This window comes from Triturus cristatus, chromosome 9 (genome assembly GCF_964204655.1).
Source record: "Triturus cristatus chromosome 9, aTriCri1.1, whole genome shotgun sequence".
In the NCBI taxonomy this organism is placed as follows: Eukaryota; Metazoa; Chordata; class Amphibia; order Caudata; family Salamandridae; genus Triturus; species Triturus cristatus.
In genome coordinates this window covers 1,220,965,076-1,220,988,399 of record NC_140592.1, presented here as the reverse complement: position 1 = coordinate 1,220,988,399, position 23,324 = coordinate 1,220,965,076, and the positions used below count along the sequence as shown (strand labels likewise).

At 46.6% G+C, this 23,324-nt stretch overlaps 1 protein-coding gene across 4 annotated transcripts in view; it reads left to right on the top strand.

Moving 5' to 3' along the window:
• ACTN1 (actinin alpha 1) overlaps nt 1–23,324 on the top strand; it is a 252,285-nt gene that overhangs the window by 209,066 nt on the left and 19,895 nt on the right. For all 4 annotated transcript variants that reach the window (XM_085627295.1, XM_085627296.1, XM_085627294.1 and 1 more), the window contains exons 12-17: nt 10,944–11,094; nt 14,620–14,728; nt 14,853–14,993; nt 16,474–16,656; nt 17,083–17,217; nt 22,666–22,845. In XM_085627295.1, coding sequence (XP_085483421.1) covers nt 10,944–11,094; nt 14,620–14,728; nt 14,853–14,993; nt 16,474–16,656; nt 17,083–17,217; nt 22,666–22,845 — 899 coding nt within the window. The remainder of the gene's footprint in view (nt 1–10,943; nt 11,095–14,619; nt 14,729–14,852; nt 14,994–16,473; nt 16,657–17,082; nt 17,218–22,665; nt 22,846–23,324) is intronic.

Below are 23,324 nucleotides of genomic sequence, written 5' to 3'. Positions count from 1 at the left end.
TAGTCAGTGTTCGAAGAATTGAAAATTTGAATGGAAATGCATTTTTAATACGAAAGACAGTTAACATTAGAATAAGATACATGCTTCAATTTAATTCAGGGTTTGGTAAGAATCAGTTTAATACAAGATAAGTTAATTTGAGTTAGACAATTTATATTGAATTAATTTTTTTAAAGATTATTTTATTTAGTGAATTGTGTTGCAAAAAAAAAACAAGCAGAAACCTAAGACCATAACAGCCACAGTGTACAACAATGGTGATCTGCCATGTTACATAATGCAAGCACACACTCTTTGGGATGGCATAGACTGCCAAGTAGCATATGATTCTTTCTAGACAATGCAAACCCGGTCACGGGCCTCTATAGATTCCTAAACCACATTAGGCAAGACAGGGCTTTCGTGTAGTGGTAACACACATTGCAGATAACTGTTGACTCTTCAAAGGAGGGACGGAAGAGTGCGTCCATGACTTAGCCTAGAGACTTTGACTCGTTCCATTCACACAGGCATATTCGACTCCCTTCCAGCTAGATACCTCTGATGTAGACTCCAGAAACGTTTGGGGCGGTTCTGAGGGGGAAGTAGATCACTGTGTAGTTTGGACTGCGTATTGCAATAGATCATTTCTTTAGACCATTCTGCGACTGTGGGCGCCGGGCCCCTGGCCCATCGCATTGCTATTCTGCGCATCGCTATCAGTAAGCCCATGTCCACTAGGTGACGCATATCCTTCCGTAACTGTCTATAATGTCCCAGAAGGGCCAGCAATGGGTCTAGGGATAGAGGCAACCCTATCACGTCACTCCGCTTTAGAAATCTTGATCTCCAAAAGTTAGCTATATCCGGGCACGACCAGGCAAGATGCATAAACCCCGCTGGATTTGATCTACATCGCTCACACTCTGCGGTATCTAATTTAAATTAAATTACTAATAGGGTTAGCATTTGCAGTAGCATGTCAATATGGTGTTCATTTTTTAATTTAAATAGATGGATTATAAGGTTAGCATTAAGATGCATTAATTGATAATAAAAAATCGTTTTGATGTGATTAGGTTAGTGTTGGAATCGGGTAACCGATTATTTCAGTTAATTAGAAATAACATACAAAGCAATTTATTGTTAATGGCATTCAATGTTGCTCAATTAAAAAGATTATTAAGGAAATGGTATGCATTATTATAAAGTTTGGGGATAGGAGACCAAGTAAAGGGAACATATTAAAGATCATGTCAATGATTTGGACAGTCTGGCAGTAAAATGTACTAGAGGTAAAGGTGGGCAAATCTAGGTAGTCGAAGTAAACGTGCAGTTGTAAACACCTTTCGATTCAGCTATGTTGGTTGTTGGTGAGTAATAAAAGGCAGTGAAGGTGTTGCTGTATTATGCATGTAGGTCCAGCCCCATCTGCCTAAATCTATAGGTGATGTATGTGGCATTGTGTGAGGCAAATGATCCAGCCTTGGCATCCTCAATCTAAAGAGTCCATCTAAAGCGCACTCAATCTATAGGCAATCATTGCATCTTTGTGTCAGGGTTAAGATCCGGCGTCCTCATTCTATTGACGATCAAAGTTCCTTTGTGCATTATATCTCAATCTGTAGGAGATAGTTATGGTTTTATGCACTGCACATATGTTCAGCTCGAGCTGCCTAAGTGATTTGTGCCGTGCTTCTGTGCACAGCTCCCAGTGTCGTAATCCGCAGACTATTGTCTGTGACCTGCGTGTAGGTTCTGCTCCAGCCACCTTCATCTGTGGGTGCTCGATGTCTTTCTTTCCTGTATGGAGTTACTGCCCCAGCTGCCTCAGTCTATAGGTGGCTGATGTATTCCGTGCTGCCGGTAGGTCCTGTTCTCAGAATTGAAGCAATAAATAGATCTCTGTGTAGGGTCATCTCCAGCGGCCGCGTCTCAGGGCGATCAGTGTATCTGCGTTGGGGTAGGGCTGTTGTCCAACAAGAGATGAAATCCAATTTTTATTTCATTTGCCCCCTGGAATAGCTCCCCAGGGTGCCTAGAAGCCTTCCAGAGACTTGTTACCATATGATTGTGGTGCATTGCATAAGCAAAGACCCTAAAGATTTGTAACTGCCTGGTGCACACGCTCAATCAGGATTTGTAGAGCGTGGCTGCTTCACCCGTGAGAGTCTCGAGGCGCTGTCGAGTAGTTCCGCCTGTTCTCCTATTGGTTGACCATCCATGTCTTGAGGTCCTTCCTGAATTGATTGAGCGATGGTGAGGCTCTGCGGTGCAGGGGGGAGTCATTCCAGGTCTTAGCGCCGGATGGGGGAAGGAGCGGCCTCCGCTGCTTGTCCGGCGAGTGGCAGCTAGGGTGAGGGATCCGGATCTGAGTTTCCTGGTGGGCTGGTGAAAGGTCACACGTTGGTTGAGGTATGGCGCAGTTCCTTTGTTGTGTAATGTAATGCCTTGTCTACGTGGCCGAGTAGCTTGTATTGGCATCTCTTACATTATTGGGTATCAGTTAACCTGTTCACCTCGGTCCTCATTGTGAGAGCACTGGACCCGTACTATCCTTCGGCCTGGGCGCCAGACGAGTATTCCCAATCCACACTAGGCATCCCATGCCTGGCTGTGCAGAGGTCCAGCAACTTTCTTGCCCCGGTTACCCTTACTCCAAAGCTCCATGCCATAGACCACGAGGCGAACACATCCGAGCCAGATGGCGGAAAAAACAATCTGAAGATGGAGTCGATGTCCATGCGCACTATTTTCCAAAGGAGGAGTCACCTATCCTGTGAATTCCAAAGACTTGTTCCAATACAACAACTAAGTGCAAACATCCGGGCCCAACACCAGATGGCGATCTATGCATAGTGTATGAATCTGCAGCTCTACATGCCAAGAACAGATGCATACTGGTAAGTAGCATTTTCCTTCTGAGTTTTTTTTTGTGTGGTTGGAGCCAGTCCGAACCCTCATCAGATTCAAGAAGGCTCGCCTAACCCCAGGATAGTTGACAGAGGTGGCTACTATCAACAGGGAGACTGTTTGGTATCTCGGATGCATTCATCTGAATTTCTTAATTGTGAATTGTAGTTGCTGATATAATCACCTTTTGTTTTGGGGTTCCAATAGCCATATTGGAAGGCAGTCAGTATCCCAGAGGCATCCAGTATCACAGTACCTCGGGAAAACAAGACTTTTTGACCACAACTGGAATATCCAAAAACAGACCGCAGTAGCCTAGATTGACGCAAAACTCCTGCCGTGAAATAATGAGTAACCTCCACTGTAGGAAAAAGGGGGACTAAAATGTTTTTCTGCAACCAGTAGAAACTGCAATATTTTAAATTAAATTCAACTATGTTAATGCTTTGATTTGCCTTATATTTGGCTTATTTCTCTACAAATATCAGTTAGTTTCTTGGGTCGATGCTTTAGTCAGTACCTAAGGGGCACCCGAAAACTTCAGTACTTGTATTGTTTACCAACAGTGCCCCCGCAGCACCCCTGCAGGCTACCGTGTTAAAAGCGCGCGGCACTCTGGACAAATCTGGACCTATCCATGGTGCTGACCTCTCATTGGTTCATTGTTTGCTGTTAGGGGTGTTCTGCACAAACAGACTCTTAAAGCATGGAACCGTAGAGCAGGACAGTAACCAATAAGAGGTTTCCTTCAGTAGCTCTTAATGGCTAGGGCTAAAGCAAACCTACACACTGCTCTAATTAGTTCTTATTTTTGCTGCACTATAATTTTAATGTGCTTCTTGTAGTGTTCTTAAGTGATAAGTCAGAGGGGACGCCTGTTGAACTATGAGTGCTTCAACCTTTACGCCACCTCCCATGAGCTCGGCTTTGTCAGGTTGCTTAAGTGACCCTGATGAATCGGAGGCTTCAAGAGCCCAACTTGTCGGTGTAAAAGAGGTAAATCCAGCTAGATCCCAGACCCGAAAGCTATTATTGAGCTGGATTGTCATCCAGGTCTGTCCCAGAGAAATGTGACGCGTCCTGGTGCCATTCGCTGACACCGGAACACATTCAGCAGCACCCACGCTTTGTGTGATTTGTGTTCAGAGCACCAACCTGCAGGGGGAGAGATTCCTCTTATTTTGAGTTCCAACTTGGCCCAACACAAATGCCTCATGTATAGGGCCATCAGCACTCCATTTGTTCAAGTTGCATCTTGGCTGGGAGCTAGGTGAAGCCTAACACCTTGGTACCAGTGCCATGCATGCAACAAAAGCTCTCCGCTTGTTGCCAGTTCACACGTACTTACGAGACTATTATTTGAAAGCGGATTTGTGACTTTTTAAAGTTCTGTATGCAAGAGATATTTATGCACTAAAATGATGCTCAAAGTATCGGTCTATGTGTATAATGACACTGATAAAAATGTATATAGCATATACTAATGAGTGTTTATTCATACTCAAAAGACCCCTTTCAGCATCCTTACAATAATGAAAGGTTAAGAAAAAACAGTAAGATTCTAAACTTAGGTATATACATGGTATTTTTAGAGAACCAAAATATACAATACCGAGGTTGAGGGTGTAGGACCGCTACAACAAAATAACCAATTATCCGCGGATCTGGCAAGCTTAGAGAAGCTTAAAGAACATACAGTACAAGCAAGAGGCTGCTATTCATACATGGGGAGTCCTTTTATAAGGACGGAATCCCATCACCCACCGAAGTGGCATGCTTCATCATCTGGGATCTCCTCTTGGTTGCAACACCTAGTGCAGCCAAGTGCTATAGCCCCTCACTGTGAGGGAGGAGCTTGTATGTTTTTATAGATACTAATCAGTTGTAGGATCTTCTAAAATCCACCTGATGTGAAGCGTTGTAGTGTTATTGAGTGATGGGCGCAGTGCATAAAGAAGAAAGAGTGATATGTGATCTAAAATTGGCTACCAAGAGAAACTCTTGGTGTCAAGATTAAAAAACAGTGCGTGTGCAGTTAAGAAATATTAGCTGCACTTATCCAGATTACAGGTTTACATGTTTCGCTCATTGTGATCTGAATGAGATTGCGGCCTTCCTCAGGACCTAGATGTTTTATGCTACTGCAAGTAGAGAAAAGAAAGTTAAAGGGATCATCATAAGAGCACTTGGTAATGTGATTGAAACAAATACAACCTACAAAAACCAATACTCTCAGTTGCGGTGGTTCACATTATGTAGATATCACTTGTGAAAGACCAATAAGTGTGACTTAAAATCAAGATGAATACATAGAAGTTAAAATGCTTGTACTGAGTGATCTGTCGAACGCATGAGTCGTTATTGCACAGCGTTTTTTGTACCTTCCAGTATACATTAACACATTGATTTACAAAGTTCGCTTACCCGTGGTTACGAGTAAACACCTCACCTGGCAACAGCTCAGGATGTGAGGCACCGCTCTACAAAAAGGGAGGGGTGGGGGGGGAAGAGTGTAGGTAAATAGTCAGATGCCAGATGCAATCCGTAGTCTGTTTTTCCTACAGTTTGAATATGTTAAGGACGCTGATCCATTCCCACTCAAGGGGCGGTCCCGGGGCAGGTCATTATCATGTTCCAAGTGTTCGGGTAAGTCAAAGTCATAAAAGAAACAAAGAAGTCCAAGCGGGCATCGTCCTAAATTTGCCTCTCTCCATCTGCGAAGTGGCAAAGATGTAAGGTGCCCTGGAGTGTCTCTTCCGGTCCTATTCTGGGGAGCTGATTCCAATGCACCCTGAATTCCCAGGTCCATCAGAGATGCCACAATAGATTGATGCATTTATGGAGGCCGTGCTCTGCATCTTCAGCATCCTACTGGCTCCATTTGGCATGCCTTTGAGCCCCATGTATTCTTGGAGACCTCCTGTTGGTTCACCATTAAGGTGTCGGTTCTCAGCACAGTCTGTGTCTCCCGGACCCAGTTCTGGTTCAGCTCCAACTCCAGCACCAATTCCACCTGGATCTATGCCAGTTCCTGCTGTGTAGATGCAGGAGAAGTATGTTGAGCCCATAGTTCTGTACGACTGTCAGCAGAATCAGCCTCTGCCAAAGCCACACTCCAGTTCACTCCCAACATTACAACAGCCGTTTCTAGAGCTGACTGGCATTGGCTGAGCTGCACCGGAAGTCGGAAGCTGTGAAACAGACTTGGGGGGGGGGGGGGGGGGGGGGGGGAAGCCGTACCCCTTCTGGGTCTGAAACAATGCCATCTGGGGAAAGTTGCGAAGTGACGGCGCACTGCGCAGAAGAGTGGCATCACATGTTTATTCATAGTCTCCAGCAGATAACAAATTCCCCAACCCTAAGATCACACCGGTCAACGGGAGAACAGGCGAAAGCTGTGCGGACTGGTGAAACAGTTCTTTGATACCTTAAAAAAAAAAAGTATATGTATATATATGTGTGTGTGTGTGTGTGTGTGTGTGTGTGTGTGTGTATATATATATATATATTCTCCTGTTTTTTCTCAGTTCCAAGATCTGCTGCATCTGTAACATTACACCTACAAGAAGTCAGGTCTATTGACTTTGCCAATGGTTGTTAGTTGTGCAAGATAAATACATCTCTTTGAAGTTAAACTCAAAGGCAGTGAAGGGTGCGGCTTCCGCAGATTTGATTTTTTTTCCCACCCTGAGGGCATAAATGGAGAGCCCGCTAGAGACCAATCTCAGCACCTGCTTTTTAGAACTACTGGTGACGAGCACCAGCAGGACCCGGCCCAATCAAAGCCCTGGCCCAATCCTTAATTCTCACACTATTTAAGACACCAGACATTGTGAGAAACAGTGCTTTAAATGGGCAGGCACTGTCCTGTACTGCGTACCTGCACTTCTGTAATTTGAAAGCGAGAGTACCAGCACTCCTCAGCACTGCTGCAGTACATTTAATGGGAAAGTACCGGCACTTCTCAGCACTGCTGCAGTACATTTAATGGGAGAGTGCCGGCACTTCTCAGCACTGCTGCAGTACATTTAATGGGAGAGTGCCGGCAGGGCGCGAGTCGGGGGTACATGCGGGTGGACTGTGTCCGCCCACTATTTTCACAGGGTGGACCCCGTTCCGTCCACCCTGCCAAGTAGTTGGGCCCCACTGCAAAAAAAACGGTGAACTCGACCCAGTGTAATTTGCAAACACCGGGGCGCGTTCAGCAGACCTGCAGGTTGTTGTCTGCTTTGGATGGCATCAACGTGCAGGCGGGGACAGGGCTTTCATAGTTAAGGCTCCTGCTGGACCCATAACAAAGGCCGAATTTGAGGGGTCACCAGGCCTCCTTTTGTTCGAGTCTCTTGGCTGGGTGCAGTCAGGAGCCTCACACCTCATGCAAATGAAGCCGACGGGAAACCAAGGCCTTGTTAGCTCTTCACACATACTTGAGGGGCAGCTTTTCACTTTGTTCAGTCCCTGTTTACAAGATTTGCATGTACTGTAAGAATGTCTGATGCAGTGGTCTTTCCCTGTATTTACACAAAATAATTGTAATTTATACAGTGCTAACTACCCCTAAGGAGGAGTTGCAATAATTTAAGTACCACAAGTTTTTCCTGTAAAGCACTATGGGTAAGAAAGTTTGCTGCGGACAAAAGGCAGCGCTGTTTTATGCGTAGCTTTCAGAAGTGTGACTCTTCTGTCTCAATCAGGAGGGTTTGCGTATATACTCGAAATGTCCTCCAATGTGCTCATGATAGACATGCTAAACATATATGTGTGGGCTCAAGATCTGATGCCACTTCTTACGAGGACACTTCTTATGATGTCACGTGTCGTGATGTCACGCAGCGTGATGTCACACACAGTGATGTCAGGCGGTGATACCACTTGCACTCTGATTAACTAGGTTACTCCCCCACTTCTTTTTTTAGGACTTGTGCCCTGAGTGAGGGCACTTGAGCACTGCTGCAGTACATTTAATGGGAGAGTGCTGGCACTTTTCAGCACTGCTGCAGTACATTTAATGGGAGAGTGCTGGCACTTTTCAGCACTGCTGCAGTACATTTAATGGGAGAGTGCCAGCACTCCTCAGCACTGCTGCAGTACATTTAATGGGAGAGTGCCAGCACCTCTCAACACTGCTGCAGTACATTTAATGGAAGAGTGCTGGCACTTTTCAGCACTGCTGCAGTACATTTAATGGGAGAGTGCTGGCACTTTTCAGCACTGCTGCAGTACATTTAATGGGAGAGTGCTGGCACTTCTCAGCACTGCTGCAGTACATTTAATGGGAGAGTGCTGGCACTTCTCAGCACTGCTGCAGTACATTTAATGGGAGAGTGCTGGCACTTCTCAGCACTGCTGCAGTACATTTAATGGGAGAGTGCTGGCACTTCTCAGCACTGCTGCAGTACATTTAATGGGAGAGTGCCAGCACTCCTCAGCACTGCTGCAGTACATTTAATGGGAGAGTGCCAGCACCTCTCAACACTGCTGCAGTACATTTAATGGGAGAGTGCCAGCACCTCTCAACACTGCTGCAGTACATTTAATGGGAGAGTGCCGGCACCTCTCAACACTGCTGCAGTACATTTAATGGGAGAGTGCCAGCACTTCTCAGCACTGCTGCAGTACATTTAATGGGAGAGTGCTGGCACTTCTCAGCACTGCTGAAGTACATTTAATGGGAGAGTGCTGGCACTTCTCAGCACTGCTGCAGTACATTTAATGGGAGAGTGCTGGCACTTCTCAGCACTGCTGCAGTACATTTAATGGGAGAGTGCTGGCACTTCTAAGAACTGCTGCAGTACATTTAATGGGAGAGTGCTGGCGCTTCTCAGCACTGCTGCAGTACATTTAATGTGAGAGTACCACACTCCTCAGCACTGCTGCAGTACATTTAATGGGAGAGTACCAACACTTCTCAGCACTGCTGCAGTACATTTAATGAGAGAGTACCGGCACTCCTCAGCACTGCTGCAGTACATTTAATGAGAGAGTACCGGCACTCCTCAGCACTGCTGCAGTACATTTAATGGGAGAGTACCGGCACTCCTCAGCACTGCTGCAGTACATTTAATGTGAGAGTACTGACACTCCTCAGCACTGCTGCAGTACATTTAATGGGAGAGTGCTGGCACCTCTCAACACTGCTGCAGTACATTTAATGGGAGAGTGCCAGCACCTCTCAACACTGCTGCAGTACATTTAATGGGAGAGTACCAGCACCGCTGCAGTACATTTAATGGGAGAGTGCTGGCACTTCTCAGCACTGCTGCAGTACATTTAATGGGAGAGTATCGCCACTGCTCAGCACTGCTGCAGTACATTTAATGGGAGAGTACCGGCACTCCTCAGCACTGCTGCAGTACATTTAATGAGAGAGTACCGACACTCCTCAGCACTGCTGCAGTACATTTAATGGGAGAGTGCCAGCACCTCTCAACACTGCTGCAGTACATTTAATGGAAGAGTGCCAGCACCTCTCAACACTGCTGCAGTACATTTAATGGGAGAGTGCCAGCACCTCTCAACACTGCTGCAGTACATTTAATGGGAGAGTACCAGCACCGCTGCAGTACATTTAATGGGAGAGTGCTGGCACTTCTAGGAACTGCTGCAGGACATTTAATGGGAGAGTGCCAGCACCTGTCAACACTGCTGCAGTACATTTAATGGGAGAGTGCTGGCACTTCTCAGCACTGCTGCAGTACATTTAATGGGAGAGTGCTGGCACTTCTCAGCACTGCTGCAGTACATTTAATGGGAGAGTATCGCCACTTCTCAGCACTGCTGCAGTACATTTAATGGGAGAGTGCTGGCACTTCTATATTTCAATTTAAATCACTGGTGATAAAGATGCACATACTGGTGCAGGGCTTAAAGGGATGTCCAGTTGCACTGGCAGCAAATCTTTCAGATATGAAATCTCCCCGCCAGGCAGGGCGCGGCGGTGTCGGGTTCTCTCTAAAGTAAGCAGTGCGACGATGGATAACTCTGCACGACTTGTTTGCAAGAGCATTGGCTTTCAGTCTTGTTTCTTGCCGATCCTCTATACTGTATCCTAATGAGCTTCCTGCAGCCGTAGCCTATCTTTGCTAAGGTGGGCGACAGAAGGTGTGCCGCCCTTGCTGATGGCAGTGAATGAAATGAGGCAGCAGGGGGTCCTTTCGTGTTCACTGGTGGAGCAGGGACCGGCCCCTGAGCACAATCCTCCCCAGCTCACCCCAGGCACAGATAGCTGAGCTGCCTCGCGCAGATGATGGCTTTGTTGATGTGTGCCAGCAGGGCTCAGAGGGTGAAGGAGGGCAAAGAAGGGGGCTTTAAGGGTATTAAAAAGGTGTTAAAAATCTCGCCTCACAGGCAGGGACAGGGCAAGGCCGGGGCTAGATGAGGAGGGCGCTGCTGTTGGCATCGCATTCATGCACACAGCGCCAGGCGCCCCTCGGAACATTGGCGCCCTGGGCCAAGCTCGCCCATGCTAAAGGCCGGCCCTGCTTGTAACATCCACGCACACCTACCCGTTCCTTGCTATCCACGCCAGCTCCACTCTCGAGGGACCCCTGCTGCACTATAGCCACATTTGCAGGGGAGTAGATTCATGGGAGGTGTTTAGGGTGTGACACCCCCCCCCCCCGCCCCCTAAAAAATGTATTTTGTTGTAAATAGTTAGGTACAGGTGCTTTCGGTCGGGTGTGGTGAAGTGTCTATCGGATTTCACCTGGGATTTTTACATGCCTACACTGACAAAAACACACACACACTTGCTGTGGTCTGTTTTGAAGGTCTTAAAAAATGCTGATTACTTGGAAAATGTGGTGTTTTAAGTGCCCCTAACCAGCTGCCGTCCTCTTTTTTTTTTTTTTTTTTTCCCCCCCACTCTGTTAAGTCTCCCTCATGTCGTGCCTCTCATATGTTTTAAAAAGATATCCCAGCGTGATTGATTTGAAAGTCTGGATCTCGCACCCCCAATCTTATTGGCTAAGTTACGTCCCTGCACATTTGTAAAATCCCATGGCTCCGTCAAGGGTCTTTGTTTATTTCTTGTCCTCTTGCTCCCCCTACAGGCAAAGAAGCGATGCTGCAGCAGACGGATTACGAAAGGGCCTCCCTGTCGGAGATCAAAGCCCTGCTGAAGAAGCACGAGGCCTTCGAGAGCGACCTGGCGGCGCACCAGGACCGCGTGGAGCAGATCGCCGCCATCGCGCAGGAGCTCAAGTACGGCTGCGGCTCCCTCTCACCCTCCGTACTCTTCCTCCGTACTCTTCCTGTGGCCGCCCCCCCGCTGATGCTCCTGGTCTGACAGTGGCGCAGCAAGGGTGCCATGGGCCCGAACGCAAGCAGGGAGGATGGACCCCCACCGGTTTGGTGATGGGGGGGGGGGCGGGGGCATGCTTCCCCTGGACCCCGGTGCCGCTGCACCTGCTGCACCATTGATAGCTGCCTCCTGCTGTCTAATTACACAAGTTACTTTGTGCGGGTGTTTGAACTTGGTTGTTTGCTGAGTCAGGTGTAATACAATAGACTGAACTAGATTTTAATTAATCTAAATGAACGAACTCCCACACAGTAGTTGGAAATAATAAAATAATGAGGTTGTTTGCCCAGTGTTGGACTTAGGGTTCCCACCTGTATTGGCATCACCAGCATTTTAATATCCCGGCTGGTACGAAAATTAGGAAAATCTTTCAAAGTGGATATAGTTTAAATAGTAAATATAAGAACAAACCGCTTTAAAAGGTATTCTGGAGGTTCTAGAGCTGCATTAATGACTCATAAAGTAAATAAAGACAGGAAGGCCATGTTAAAGAATACAGACAATTTTATATAAAGTTCTATTTGTCGTGTGCAGTTATTTTTTTTTATTTTCTCTGGTAAAGGTGGCAACCCCAACTGGAATGGTTTTTACAGAGTGTGGCATTGTCAGATGGACCAGTTGAAACGGTCAATGAGTGGGCTGTTATTTTTTTATCCTATTGTGGTAATGGGACCAAAAAAGGTCCTATAGGCCAGTCCAACACACTGTGCCTGTCCTCAAACCGTGAGCTGAGTCAGAGATTTGTTCTCCCCTTGTAGGAAGAGGCTGAAACAACTTGCCCATATCTAAATGTGTCCGTGTCACGAAATAATGTCATTGTAGACTGCTGCCACCTAGTGTACACAGATAATACTGACACTTGGATTTAATCATTGAGCAAAATCATTTTGCCTGGTGATGGCCCCGGTCAGTGACTGTGTAAGTACACTGAGGTGGTCAAGCCACCAAATTCATGACTAAAGCCCGTCCGGCGAAGCAGCACCGGAACTAGGAGTTGCGGGATGTGCCATGCTTAATTTGTAAAGGAATGAGTGCCCGTGCCCGAAGCTCTGCTCAGAAGCACGCGGCCGGTGCAATTAAATGTGGGCGTGCCGAATACCAACGCTGCATAGCCTTATTTCACCTCGTGCCTCTTTAATCCACTCCCAGACACCCCCTGCCCATTTCCCTCGCACCCGCAGGCTTCTGCTTTCTCCCTTTATCACGTGTTTCCCACCTTTCTCCTCTTTTGTTATTCTCTCTTTCTTTTGGTAAATGGCTGACGCAGAAATACAAGTCCCGACCTTTAAAAAATGAGTGCTGGTGACTCACCCCCCCCCCCCCAACCACCCACCACCACCGGGTCAAATTAAGCACTGCAGATAATCCTGAAATTGTTCATTTTGAATATTGATAATAAAGCAGCTTCTACATGCACGGACGACATAATTTAAAGCTTTTTCAAAGACCGGCTGTTCAATGTCATTGACTTCTTCGGATCAACAACTGATAACTCTTATTAACATTGTGTTTATTTTTCGTTCTGTTGACTCGGAAGTGAAGGCATTTTGTAATTTAACCCTAGTGACACTCTTGCTGGTGGTACAGGAGAGTGTAAAAGGAGTAGAAGGCAGTAAGTCAATGCTTCATAGAACAGATATAAATAGAAACATCAGCTAGATTTATAAACTAACGTATTCAAATATTTACAAATATTACTGTAACTTTGATACACAATGTGTCTCATTATGGGACCTATGGTATGTGAAGCGGTAATACTGAGCCAGTAAATACAGCTGCGGTTCTGTTTTGCCGGGCTGGTATTACCGAACCATTACAAGTTCTGCACGTCAGAGTGAGGAGGTACATGGTGGTGGTAACACATTTTCTGCTATTCTGAGCTGCAACATTCAGGATGTTGCAGTATTTCCACACACACATTCAGTCCAGTTTTATCAGACCAAATTTGTGCTGGCGAGAAGTGCAGAATTGTTGCTCCCATACGTACTGGTGACCTCACGCTATTCCCCCACACTAAAAGGATATCCCTCAATAATTAGACTTGCTATTAAAGTAACATTTGAGTTTTTCACAACCGTGTCTTTAGTGAGTTGATGTCACTGACAAGCCCCCACCTCCCACTTCCCAAACTGTTCCAGTATCATTGAGTCAGGGACCAGGGTCATGTTTGGCTCTAAGAGCCAAAGCACCAGCCATATGCAAATCAGCCACATGCAAACCAGCCATGGTCCTGCTCCAATGGGAACAGTGGCCAGACATTGCCCCCTCAGAACAGAAAGACGAGCAACTCTTGACCCATTACAGACTGTTTGAACCTCATCAGTAGGGCTCAGCTTGAGGTCAATGCACAGTAAACACAGGACTCCCACCTGGGCATGCACGTCGTGTTAAGGTTGTCCACCTAAGAAAAACAAATCTGGTGGGAGGAATGCTTGAATTGATCTTCGCCACTGGTAATTACAACGGCCGCATGCCAGTCCATTCTGTTTTTTGCTCACTGTGCTACCTCGGACAGAAACCGGCCTTTGAAAAAAATCAGCCTAGGTCCTGCTCCAATAGGAACAGTCCAGATCAAACCTCGGGGGCAGGTCCTCTCTAAACGGTGTATAACGGCCATTTTGTGACTTGGTGCTTACGCCCGCAATGTTGAGTATTGGTATGGCCTGTGGCCGAATACTGACTTAAGAGGATAAGCTGCCATATTGTGAAGTGGTGTGAATGGCACCTGTATTGAAACTAGTTGAGAATGACACCTGTGTTGTGTACTGATGTGAATGGCCGCCATATGGTGCATTTGCCTTTTTAGGTCTGGTTTTTGACAGCACAGCCATTAAACAATCCTGCTGCTGACAATATACATATCAAGTTGGTTTTGGGTCAACCTGTTCAGTCGCTGGCTTTCTTAGACCAGCCTCTTCTAGACATTGACTTGAGACTTTGTCAATCACGTCTTGCTCCTGCACTGTCGTTTTTTCATCTCTCCCTTAATACTACTGGCTTTTCGGGTTTATCCTTGTGCCTCTACTCAAGTACTTGCTTTTGACTGTGTAAGGGACTACTTTACCGCTATATATAGCCCCCTTTGTCTGATTCTGCTGGGTCCCTCCCATTCGTTTCACTTTTAATGTGCTAATGATGCATGTATTTGTGCATTAAACATAGACCTAACGTCTTTGCACATGCTTGTTGTGTCCTGTGATGGATGGTAGCTGTGTTGAGGGTTTGTGTAAATGGTAGCCCTGATGTGCTGTGAGGTGAAAGACAGTCCTATCGCTGTGAACAGCATATATTATTCAGATTTCTGAATTAATGAATGACATTTTTCAAAGAGCGCGCATATGCCCATAGGCGTCATGGCGCTGGAACAGGAACTTTGTTGCACATTGTTGAATACTGGAATATTTATACCAGTCTTTTCTTGGCAGTGAACTGGACTACTATGATTCACCAAGTGTAAACGCCAGGTGTCAGAAGATCTGCGACCAGTGGGATAATTTGGGGGTTCTCACCCAGAAACGCCGAGAGGCTTTAGAGGTAAGACACATTTGTTCCTCTGCTGTTACACTTGGTTCACTAATGTGTTTATGCATACTCTTTAAAAACACTAGAAAGCAGGTTGTGGTTTTAATCCAACCTCCTCCTTTTTTAAATTTGCCAGCGGACCGAGAAGCTTCTAGAAACCATTGACCAGCTGTACCTGGAGTATGCCAAGAGGGCGGCGCCGTTCAACAACTGGATGGAGGGCGCCATGGAGGACCTGCAAGACACCTTCATCGTCCACACCATAGAAGAGATCCAGGTACCCGATCATTTATTGTTCCCTATCTACGCACGAGAAAATAAGTGAACTCAGACACTACATGGAAGGATACACTTAGCATGTGAATTAATAATTATTCAAGCTGCAAAACTAATGTTACAGGTAAACAGCAGATTTTTTTTGATGTCCTCGCTAAATCGTGAAACTAATTGTGCTCTGTGAATGCTCCACCTATCTGCTAAGGTTGGTGATAACGCTACCATTTTATACATGGTTGTATGATATTTATATAGCGCTCTAATTGACCTAAAAAAGGGCATCATGGCGCTTCTGAGACTATGCAGTGAGTTCTGAGAAGGTTACTGTCAAAAAGAACAAATAAAAGGGAGTCGTTATGTCTGCCAATTGAACAAATATGTCTTTAATTGTTTTGTTTAAAAACTTCTGAGGGTTAACTTGATATCTCAGCTGTAATGGCATTGAAATACAAGGCCATGGCGCGATTACTGAGAGCCTCCACCCTCTTACTCTAGACTTTTTAACTCTGGGGATAGAGAGCAGAAATTTGGAAATAGATCTTAATGTTCTGGAAAGAGTGTATTTGGATTAAAGAGAGGACGTGTAGTTTTTTTCTGGTTGTTAATAGCATTGTCGCATAGGCAGGGAGCTGTATAGAGGCATCTTTCGCTATCGGGAGCCAATGTGGTTGGTGCATGTAGTCTGTAATCTGCGATCTTCGACTCGGACCCGGCGCAAGTCTCTTTTGTGGTGCGGGGGTGCTGCTCGAATGCCACCATTGACAAGCACGGACTGTTTCTGCCAAAGAATCTATGGGATTTGGACAATACAGTCAAGGTGCAGGCCCAGGTGAGAGTGAGACCCTCGTAAGCATAGGGGCAGGCACTAGGGCTGAGTGCAAGGTTAGGGGTTGAGCTGGGTGGAGATCCTGATTTGGGTGGAGGGCGTTGGTGGATCATGGAAAACTAATGGGGTAACGGCCAGGAGGACTGGTATCAAAACTCAAGGCATACCAAGTGTGCGAAGGGGGAACAGGGTGGGGGAGGGCATACTGCCAAAAAGCTGGTGGGGCAGGCCAGCATGTAAGAGGCACAGGACAGTAAGTAGGAAGCAGGTGGGGAGTCACCAAGTCTCTTTTCTTCCCTTTCGCACCCCTGTTGTGCAGCGTATTTCAAAGCTGTACTTTAGCGATATCTGGCTTGGACACCCAACCTGACCGATATTCCATCGACACTAGGATTAATAAAAGAAAGTTATGTGCTCTGATAAATATTGTAAACCTCTATTTAGGAATTATCGGTGGATGCTGCAGACCTCACAAAAGCAATACCAGCGAGATTATGACGTAGCGATACCCCAGGGGGGAATCCTGGATGAACTGTAACTGAGCCATCTAGTTTGTTTTCTAGCGGCATCTGGTTTACTAAGCTTTCGGAAACCACTGGAACCGTATGTACTAGTCATCTCAGCATTTGACCTAACTCTACTCCTCCAATCATAGGGACTCAGCACCGCCCACGATCAGTTCAAGGCCACTCTGCCAGACGCGGACAAGGAGAGACAGGCTATCTTGGGAATACACAACGAAGTCGCGAAGATCGCCCAGACCTACCACGTCAACATGGCCGGAACCAACCCCTACTCCACTATCAGCCCCCAGGAGATTAACAACAAGTGGGACCACGTGAGTAACCGTTTCACGAATATTTATACACCTGGTGTGCCTAATTCAACTTCCAATATGTCAGAGCGCGCACGGCATGTGCATTTCGAGGACCAACAGCATCTTCCCAGCGATGATGTGCAGGTGTTTGCTGGTGGTGCACTCACTTGTTTGCAAGGGAGATTGCAGTTAACAGCATGTGACCTGCACATTCTGCATCAGAGCCCGCACACTTTGTGTTTACACCGATAGTGGTACTCCATTTGTCCTTGCCTGAGGTTGCATCACACACAGGTTTTGGTAAGGTGGGTTCCATGTGATGTTTAGGATACACACAATGTGAAGTTTTGTTTAACAACACTACTCTCTGTCCTTTATTTACAAAGGGTGCAATGCACGGAGGTTCACCAGAGACCAGCCCTCCTAACTCCTGTGGTTTGCCTTTAGGTCCGACAGCTGGTGCCGCGAAGGGATCAGGCCCTCATGGAGGAGCACGCCAGGCAGCAGCACAACGAACGACTCCGCAAGCAGTTTGCTGCGCAAGCCAATGTCATTGGGCCTTGGATACAAACAAAGATGCAGGTAAGATGAAGACTAGAGCATGTGCAGTCTGAGGGCCCACATCAGGCCTTCGAAAAGTTATTGAGCAACATAGTGGTCACTAACACAGACCTAAAGCAGCTGAAGAGAACCTCCTGGCGTCCAGGGTGCCCACAGCCCCACCTGTCACCACACACTAGAAGCAACTTGGGCTGCCACAATTTTCTCTCACATTACTGGCAATGCCAAACTCTACAGAGTCTGAGGCAAAAATGTGTGTCATCGTGGGTGAAACGGCATTTCCCCAATATGAACGTTTGGGTTTTGATGGCAATTTGTTCCCCCTCTTCTGGTCACCCCCTTGGAATAGATTTTAACGCGCCTGAGAACGGGCAATTTTGTGTTATTTAATTCTTTATATTGAGCCCATAAATTACGAGTGGATTTCCTGACGGTGTTCTAAAATTGTGGACCCCATTTCCCCCCAATCCTGCGCAGACGCTGAAGTTCAAGACTTTCCTGTTGGTCCATGGACGTAAGTGGGCAGGAAAGCAAGAAAGATCATGTTTTTGGCCACATTAATGACCCTATACAACGTAGATAAGACCATGCCCATAAGCGGGCCTAGCCATGTGATCTGCATTATGGTGGGAGGCAGATGCCCAATGCTTAGGACCAGATCTTGCCAGGTCAATGAGATGAGGGTTCTCGGCCTATCACGATCTTCATATGAGCAGGATTCATTTTCTGGTTGTTTTCACTCATCCACCCATCTGTCCCCCCACACAAGGTTTTACCTGCTGTGGCATCAACCTGTCAATTTCTTAGAGTGGAAGACTGGAGAAGTTCACAGCTAATGTTCAAGCAGGTAGGATATTGGTAGCCCCACACCTCTGACACCACTGGTGTCTAAACTACTAAACTGTTGGTTCCGTACAGATACATTAATTGCTGGTAGTTTTACCGGTGCCTCCAGTGGGTTGCTTATCCTTTGCTCCTGGTCAGCTTCCATCGAATCCATTTACTAGTCCTTGGTAGTTTGACGGTGACCACTAGGTGCTTATCTGTCGTTCTGGATTAATTCCATTTAATACCATTGTGGCCAAACAGTGCCTCTTACAGATCGCTGACCTCTTTGCATCTGGTAAGACTCCATTCGATACGTCTTAGTGTTAAGACATTGCCTTTGGTGGGTTGTTCATCTGTTGCTTATGAGTCGATTACACGTAAATCTTTTAATACTCCTTCCTAGTTGAACCGTGCCTCCAGTGGGTTTGTACCATGTTGCTCTTAGGTAAACACTACTGTTAGATCTGGGGGTCTCTAGTTGGCAGGGTAGGTACCACTGTCCAAGTAGGGACCCTTGCTTCTAGTCAGGGAAGGGGGGATACACTGATAAGATAACCCCTGCTCACCCTCTAGGTAGCTTGGCCTGAGCAGTCTAGGCTATCAAAGGCAATGTGTAAAGTATTTGTACCAGCACTCACAGTAACACAGTGAAAACACCACAGATTTACTCCACACCAGTTTTAGAAAAATAATGTATCTTTACTAAAAACTTCACAAGACCAAATACTACAGACAAACCAACATATAATTCAAAAGGTTACTTTAAAGATAGTTCAAGAGTTTGCAGAAAGTACTCCAGGATGTAAAAGTCAGTGTCCTGCACAATGCGACTCTCAATGCACAAAATGCGACACTCTCGTGCCCAACAGTACCTGTAGTTGCGATAAGGTTCCCAAAAGCTATAACAAGGAAGCTTGCAAAGGCGATGCGATACTCCTGAGATCCTGGGGAGGCTTTGCAGTAGCCCTGCTTCACGCAGCAGAGGTGGATGCGCCGGCTCCGATCTGTAAGGGGAGGATGCGATGACTTTGGCCTTCGTTGCGTAGGTTTCTTAGGGGGAAGCTTCACGCACAGGTTCGATGCGACACGCTTCGATGTGGCACGATGCGCGGCGCAGCGTTGACTTCCGGCGCCGCAACTCTCGATGCGCCACGGAACGGGACTCTGCGTCGACGCACACGATGACTGGAGACTTCCACGCACCGGCAGTGGTGCGGCTCGCAAACTGGTTCTGCGACGACCCTCGCAATGTCAGGAATCTTCACGCTTTGGGACGATGCTCGACGCACTCGGCAATGCGGGGACCCTGCGTGTTGCGATGGTGCCGCGATGAAATTTTCCACGCACTCTCGTTCTTGCGACACGCAATCGGATGATGCGTTGGGTACCAGTTACTCTTTTCACGCTTCTGCTTCCCAGCTCCCAAAACACAGCAAAACTACCTCCTGAGGCCCCAAGACTGGGCAAGCACTCCAAGGCAGGTCAGAACTCTCTCAGCAGAGTTCCAGGGGAGCTGGTGGTGAAGTCCTTTTGTTCCTGGGACTTCTTAACAGGGAGCCAGCTCTTCTCAGGCCCTTGGAGATCAGAATCAAAAGAAGGGGACACAGCAAAGTCCTTCCCCTCTCCTTGGCAGCAAAGCAAAACAGCAAGCAGGCAGTCTTCTCCTCTTCAGTCCTTTTCAGCTTTCTCCTTGGCAGAGGTTTCTTCTTAGTTCCAAAGTGATCTAAAGTTTAGGTGTCTGGGGTCCTCTTCTTATACCCCTCCAAGTCTTTGTCTTCTTGTGTTTCAGTGGGGGGATTCCCCTGCTCAAACCGGTTCCTGGGTGTGCTCTGCTCTGGAGCACCTGGTTCCTTTCAGAGTGAGGGGCAGGGTCGTTAGACGCTCGGCAGGAGGTGGAGCCTTCTTTGTGCCAGCAGAGGCAGAGTCCTCAGCCTGGCCAGCAGGGGGTGGAGCCAGCTTTGTGTTGGCAGAGGGAGCCCTATTCAAACCCAGGGACTACTCCTCCCACCCATCTAAAGCAGATCTCACTATTCACCCTGCTGCTGACTCATCCAGGCTCCTGGAGCCACCTGGCCCATCACATGACACCCTTCAGCCAACCAGCACACAGGCACACAGGAAGGTTAAACAGGAGAATAGCTACTTTCTAAAAAGTGCTATTCTCACACAGTGAATTTAAAAACCATCTTGCTAAAAAGATGTATAATTAAATTCTGAACACAGAGATACCAAACTTGGATTTTCTATCCTGCCCTTATGGGAAGATAGGCATGTAAACAGCCTTCCCCATTCTATCCTATGGGCAAGATAGCCTCTCAGCAGTGAAAAACTAAAACGGCTGTAATTCACTACCAGGGCATGTTACACACCTCAGTACATGCCCTACCTTTCAGTTACACTGCACCCAGCCCAGGGGGGTACCTAGGGCCACCATAGGGATGCCTGACATGTACAGAAAGGGAAGGATAAGGCCTGGTCAGTGGGTGCACTGGCCAGGTCGACATGGCAGTCCTGGACTGCACATAGGCACTGCAAGCAGGCCTAAGACATCATTTTTAGCGCTACTCCTGTGGGTGGCACAATCAGTGCTGCAGCCCACTAGTAGCATTTGAATCACCAGCCCTGGCACAGGCAGTGCACTTTACTAGGGGCTAACAGGTGAAACAAATATACCAATCATGGATAACCAATCAATACAACAATTTACCAAGGGAGCACTTGCACTTTGACAGTGATCAGCAGTGGCAAAGTGCCCAAAGCATCTAAACCAGCAAAAACGAAATCCAGCATAGCATCAAAAACACAGGTGGTAGAGGCAAAAAGTCAGGGGTAACCACGCCAAAGATGCCAGGTCTAACAACTACACAATGAAATTTAGTGTTTCTCCTCTGTTGCTCCTGCACAGACCGTTTCTGACACTTAACAGTGCTACTTAGGCACTGCCGATCTTCTGATCTGTGGTAGACCCTATTTAATACACCTTAACACTTTCTCCGTCGTGTTACTCCCTTGCCTTCCTTGGTAGACAGAACATCATTTTTCCTACTGGGTTAACGAATGCCGGCCTCAAATGGCTTTCTATCCTGTGGCTCCTCCATAGATTCCTTCTGATCCACACGTTTGAGTGGTTTAACGATGACCCGTGGGTAGCTCATCTGTCATGCCTGGGTAAAACCCATTTAATACCCTCCTGGCTTTTCAGTGCATCCAATCGGCTGCTGGATTGTTGATCCTCGTTAGGCTCAGTTTAATGCCCTTAGTGGATTTCCCAGGGCCTTCTAGGAGTTGCTCATGAGGAAGGACTCCGTTCAGTCCCTATAATACTCCTTAGTTGCTTAGCGGTGCCTCCAAGGGCCGCTCGTTTGTCGCTCCCAGGTAGATCCTCTCGAATACACTTAGTGGTTTAACAGTGGCCAATGGCCCACTCGTCTCTTCCTTTTGGAAACAGTCCATTCAGTACCCCATGTGATTTACCAATTCCTCCAGTGGTCTGATCACTTATTGCTCCTAGTTAGATCTAATGTAATACTCCTTTGAGGTTTAACTGTACCTCCAATGGGATACTTATCTATCCCTTCTGGGTCGACCCCATTTAACACCTTGCTTGTCTAACCGATCTCATTAGGTTTCCTATATGTATTCTTGGGTAAAACTACATTAATACTCTCCAGTATCAATTTATGCTACTGCCCACCCCAAAAAATGTATGAATCTGCATTTGCCCCTGCATCTATTTTTGCATGTTTTTCAAACATCCGTACTTATGCACAGTTACACGCACAGCAATGTGCAGCTACCACAGCGTCATATCTCACGCACTGAGCACAGGATACTCCATGAACAAGACTCTTTCAACTGTTTACATTTGCATAATGCCTGCGTGTGTATGGTATTTCTATAGCCGAACCTATCCAAAAGGCCTTGGAGCATTCTACATGTTTAAAGAGGAGCAAAACGTCCACGAGTAACAGGCGAGGGGTCTGGGTTGTGGATGGTTAATGCACTGGGATGAAGTGTTCTTTGAAGAGGTGATTCTTCAACTCTTTCCTAAATTGGAGAAGCGTTGGGGCAGGCCTTATTAAAATCTGAGCGTTCACAACCTCGTACGGGTCATGAAGCGCTATATAAACAATGCAACCGAACTACCCCCTGGTATGGAAATCGATAAATGAATAACCGTACAATACATCAGAATATTTAGTGTCTCAATCAGCGCATGGCTACTTGGCTACCGTAGTTACTCGTCCCATTGTTATGCATTTGGCATCTTTCGCTTTACCTGGCAGAAGTAGAATGTCTTTAGGATTTTTTTAAATTAACAGATTTACAGAGTTTCCAAATTCTGCAGAGAATTAACTGATCTCAGTTTTCTGTAAGTTTGGACAACCCCAATTACAATCCAGGCAGGGAATAATGAGCAGCTCAAAGTTCTCAAACCGTACCTACATAAAGCGCGCGTGTGTGTGGTACTTTTGTGCATGCTAGAGTATCATGGACAATTGATGTTTCAAAGTAGATTACCTTGTATTGACCAAATTCACAGTTGACAATAAAACTTGTAAATTAATGTGTAACCGGGCTTGCCCTTGATGTGCCTCCTCCCTCACTCTTGTCCGCCTTCCTCCCACATATCTTCTACAGGAGATCGGGCGCATTTCCATCGAGATGCACGGCACTCTTGAGGACCAGATCAGCCACCTTCGGCAATACGAGAAAAGCATTGTCAACTACAAACCAAAGATTGACCAGCTGGAGGGAGACCACCAGCAAATCCAAGAGGCACTTATCTTCGACAACAAGCACACCAACTATACCATGGAGGTAAGACCCATGCGGTGGGTGAAGGATCTATGTCGACCAAGGCGCAGATTGGACTGCACTTACAAAATGTTCCAGTCTTCTTTCTGCACTTACATCAGTTAGGACTTGATCATTAAGTCAATTCTTATACTGAAGTACTGACCACACTATGCTCTAAAATGTTATTGGTAAGGTAGCTCATTGGGTTTAGCCCCAGCTGCAGATATTTATATGTAACCTGTAGGTTACAAGTTGAAATCCTGCAGGGATCGACCCTGTTGTTAATCTTTCCCTGGTAGATAGAAATACGTTGTGAAAGAATGCATATTGTTTAAGTTCCAGGAGGCTAGTAAGTTTGTGATGGGTGCTACGTAGGTGGTTAGTAATAATATTGCTTTTATTTGTATTGCTGTTAACACAATTGTTGCCAAGACAACCAGATGAGCATGATCCCTTCAATCTGGCGTGAAAAGATTATTTTTAAAACCGTAACCGGATAA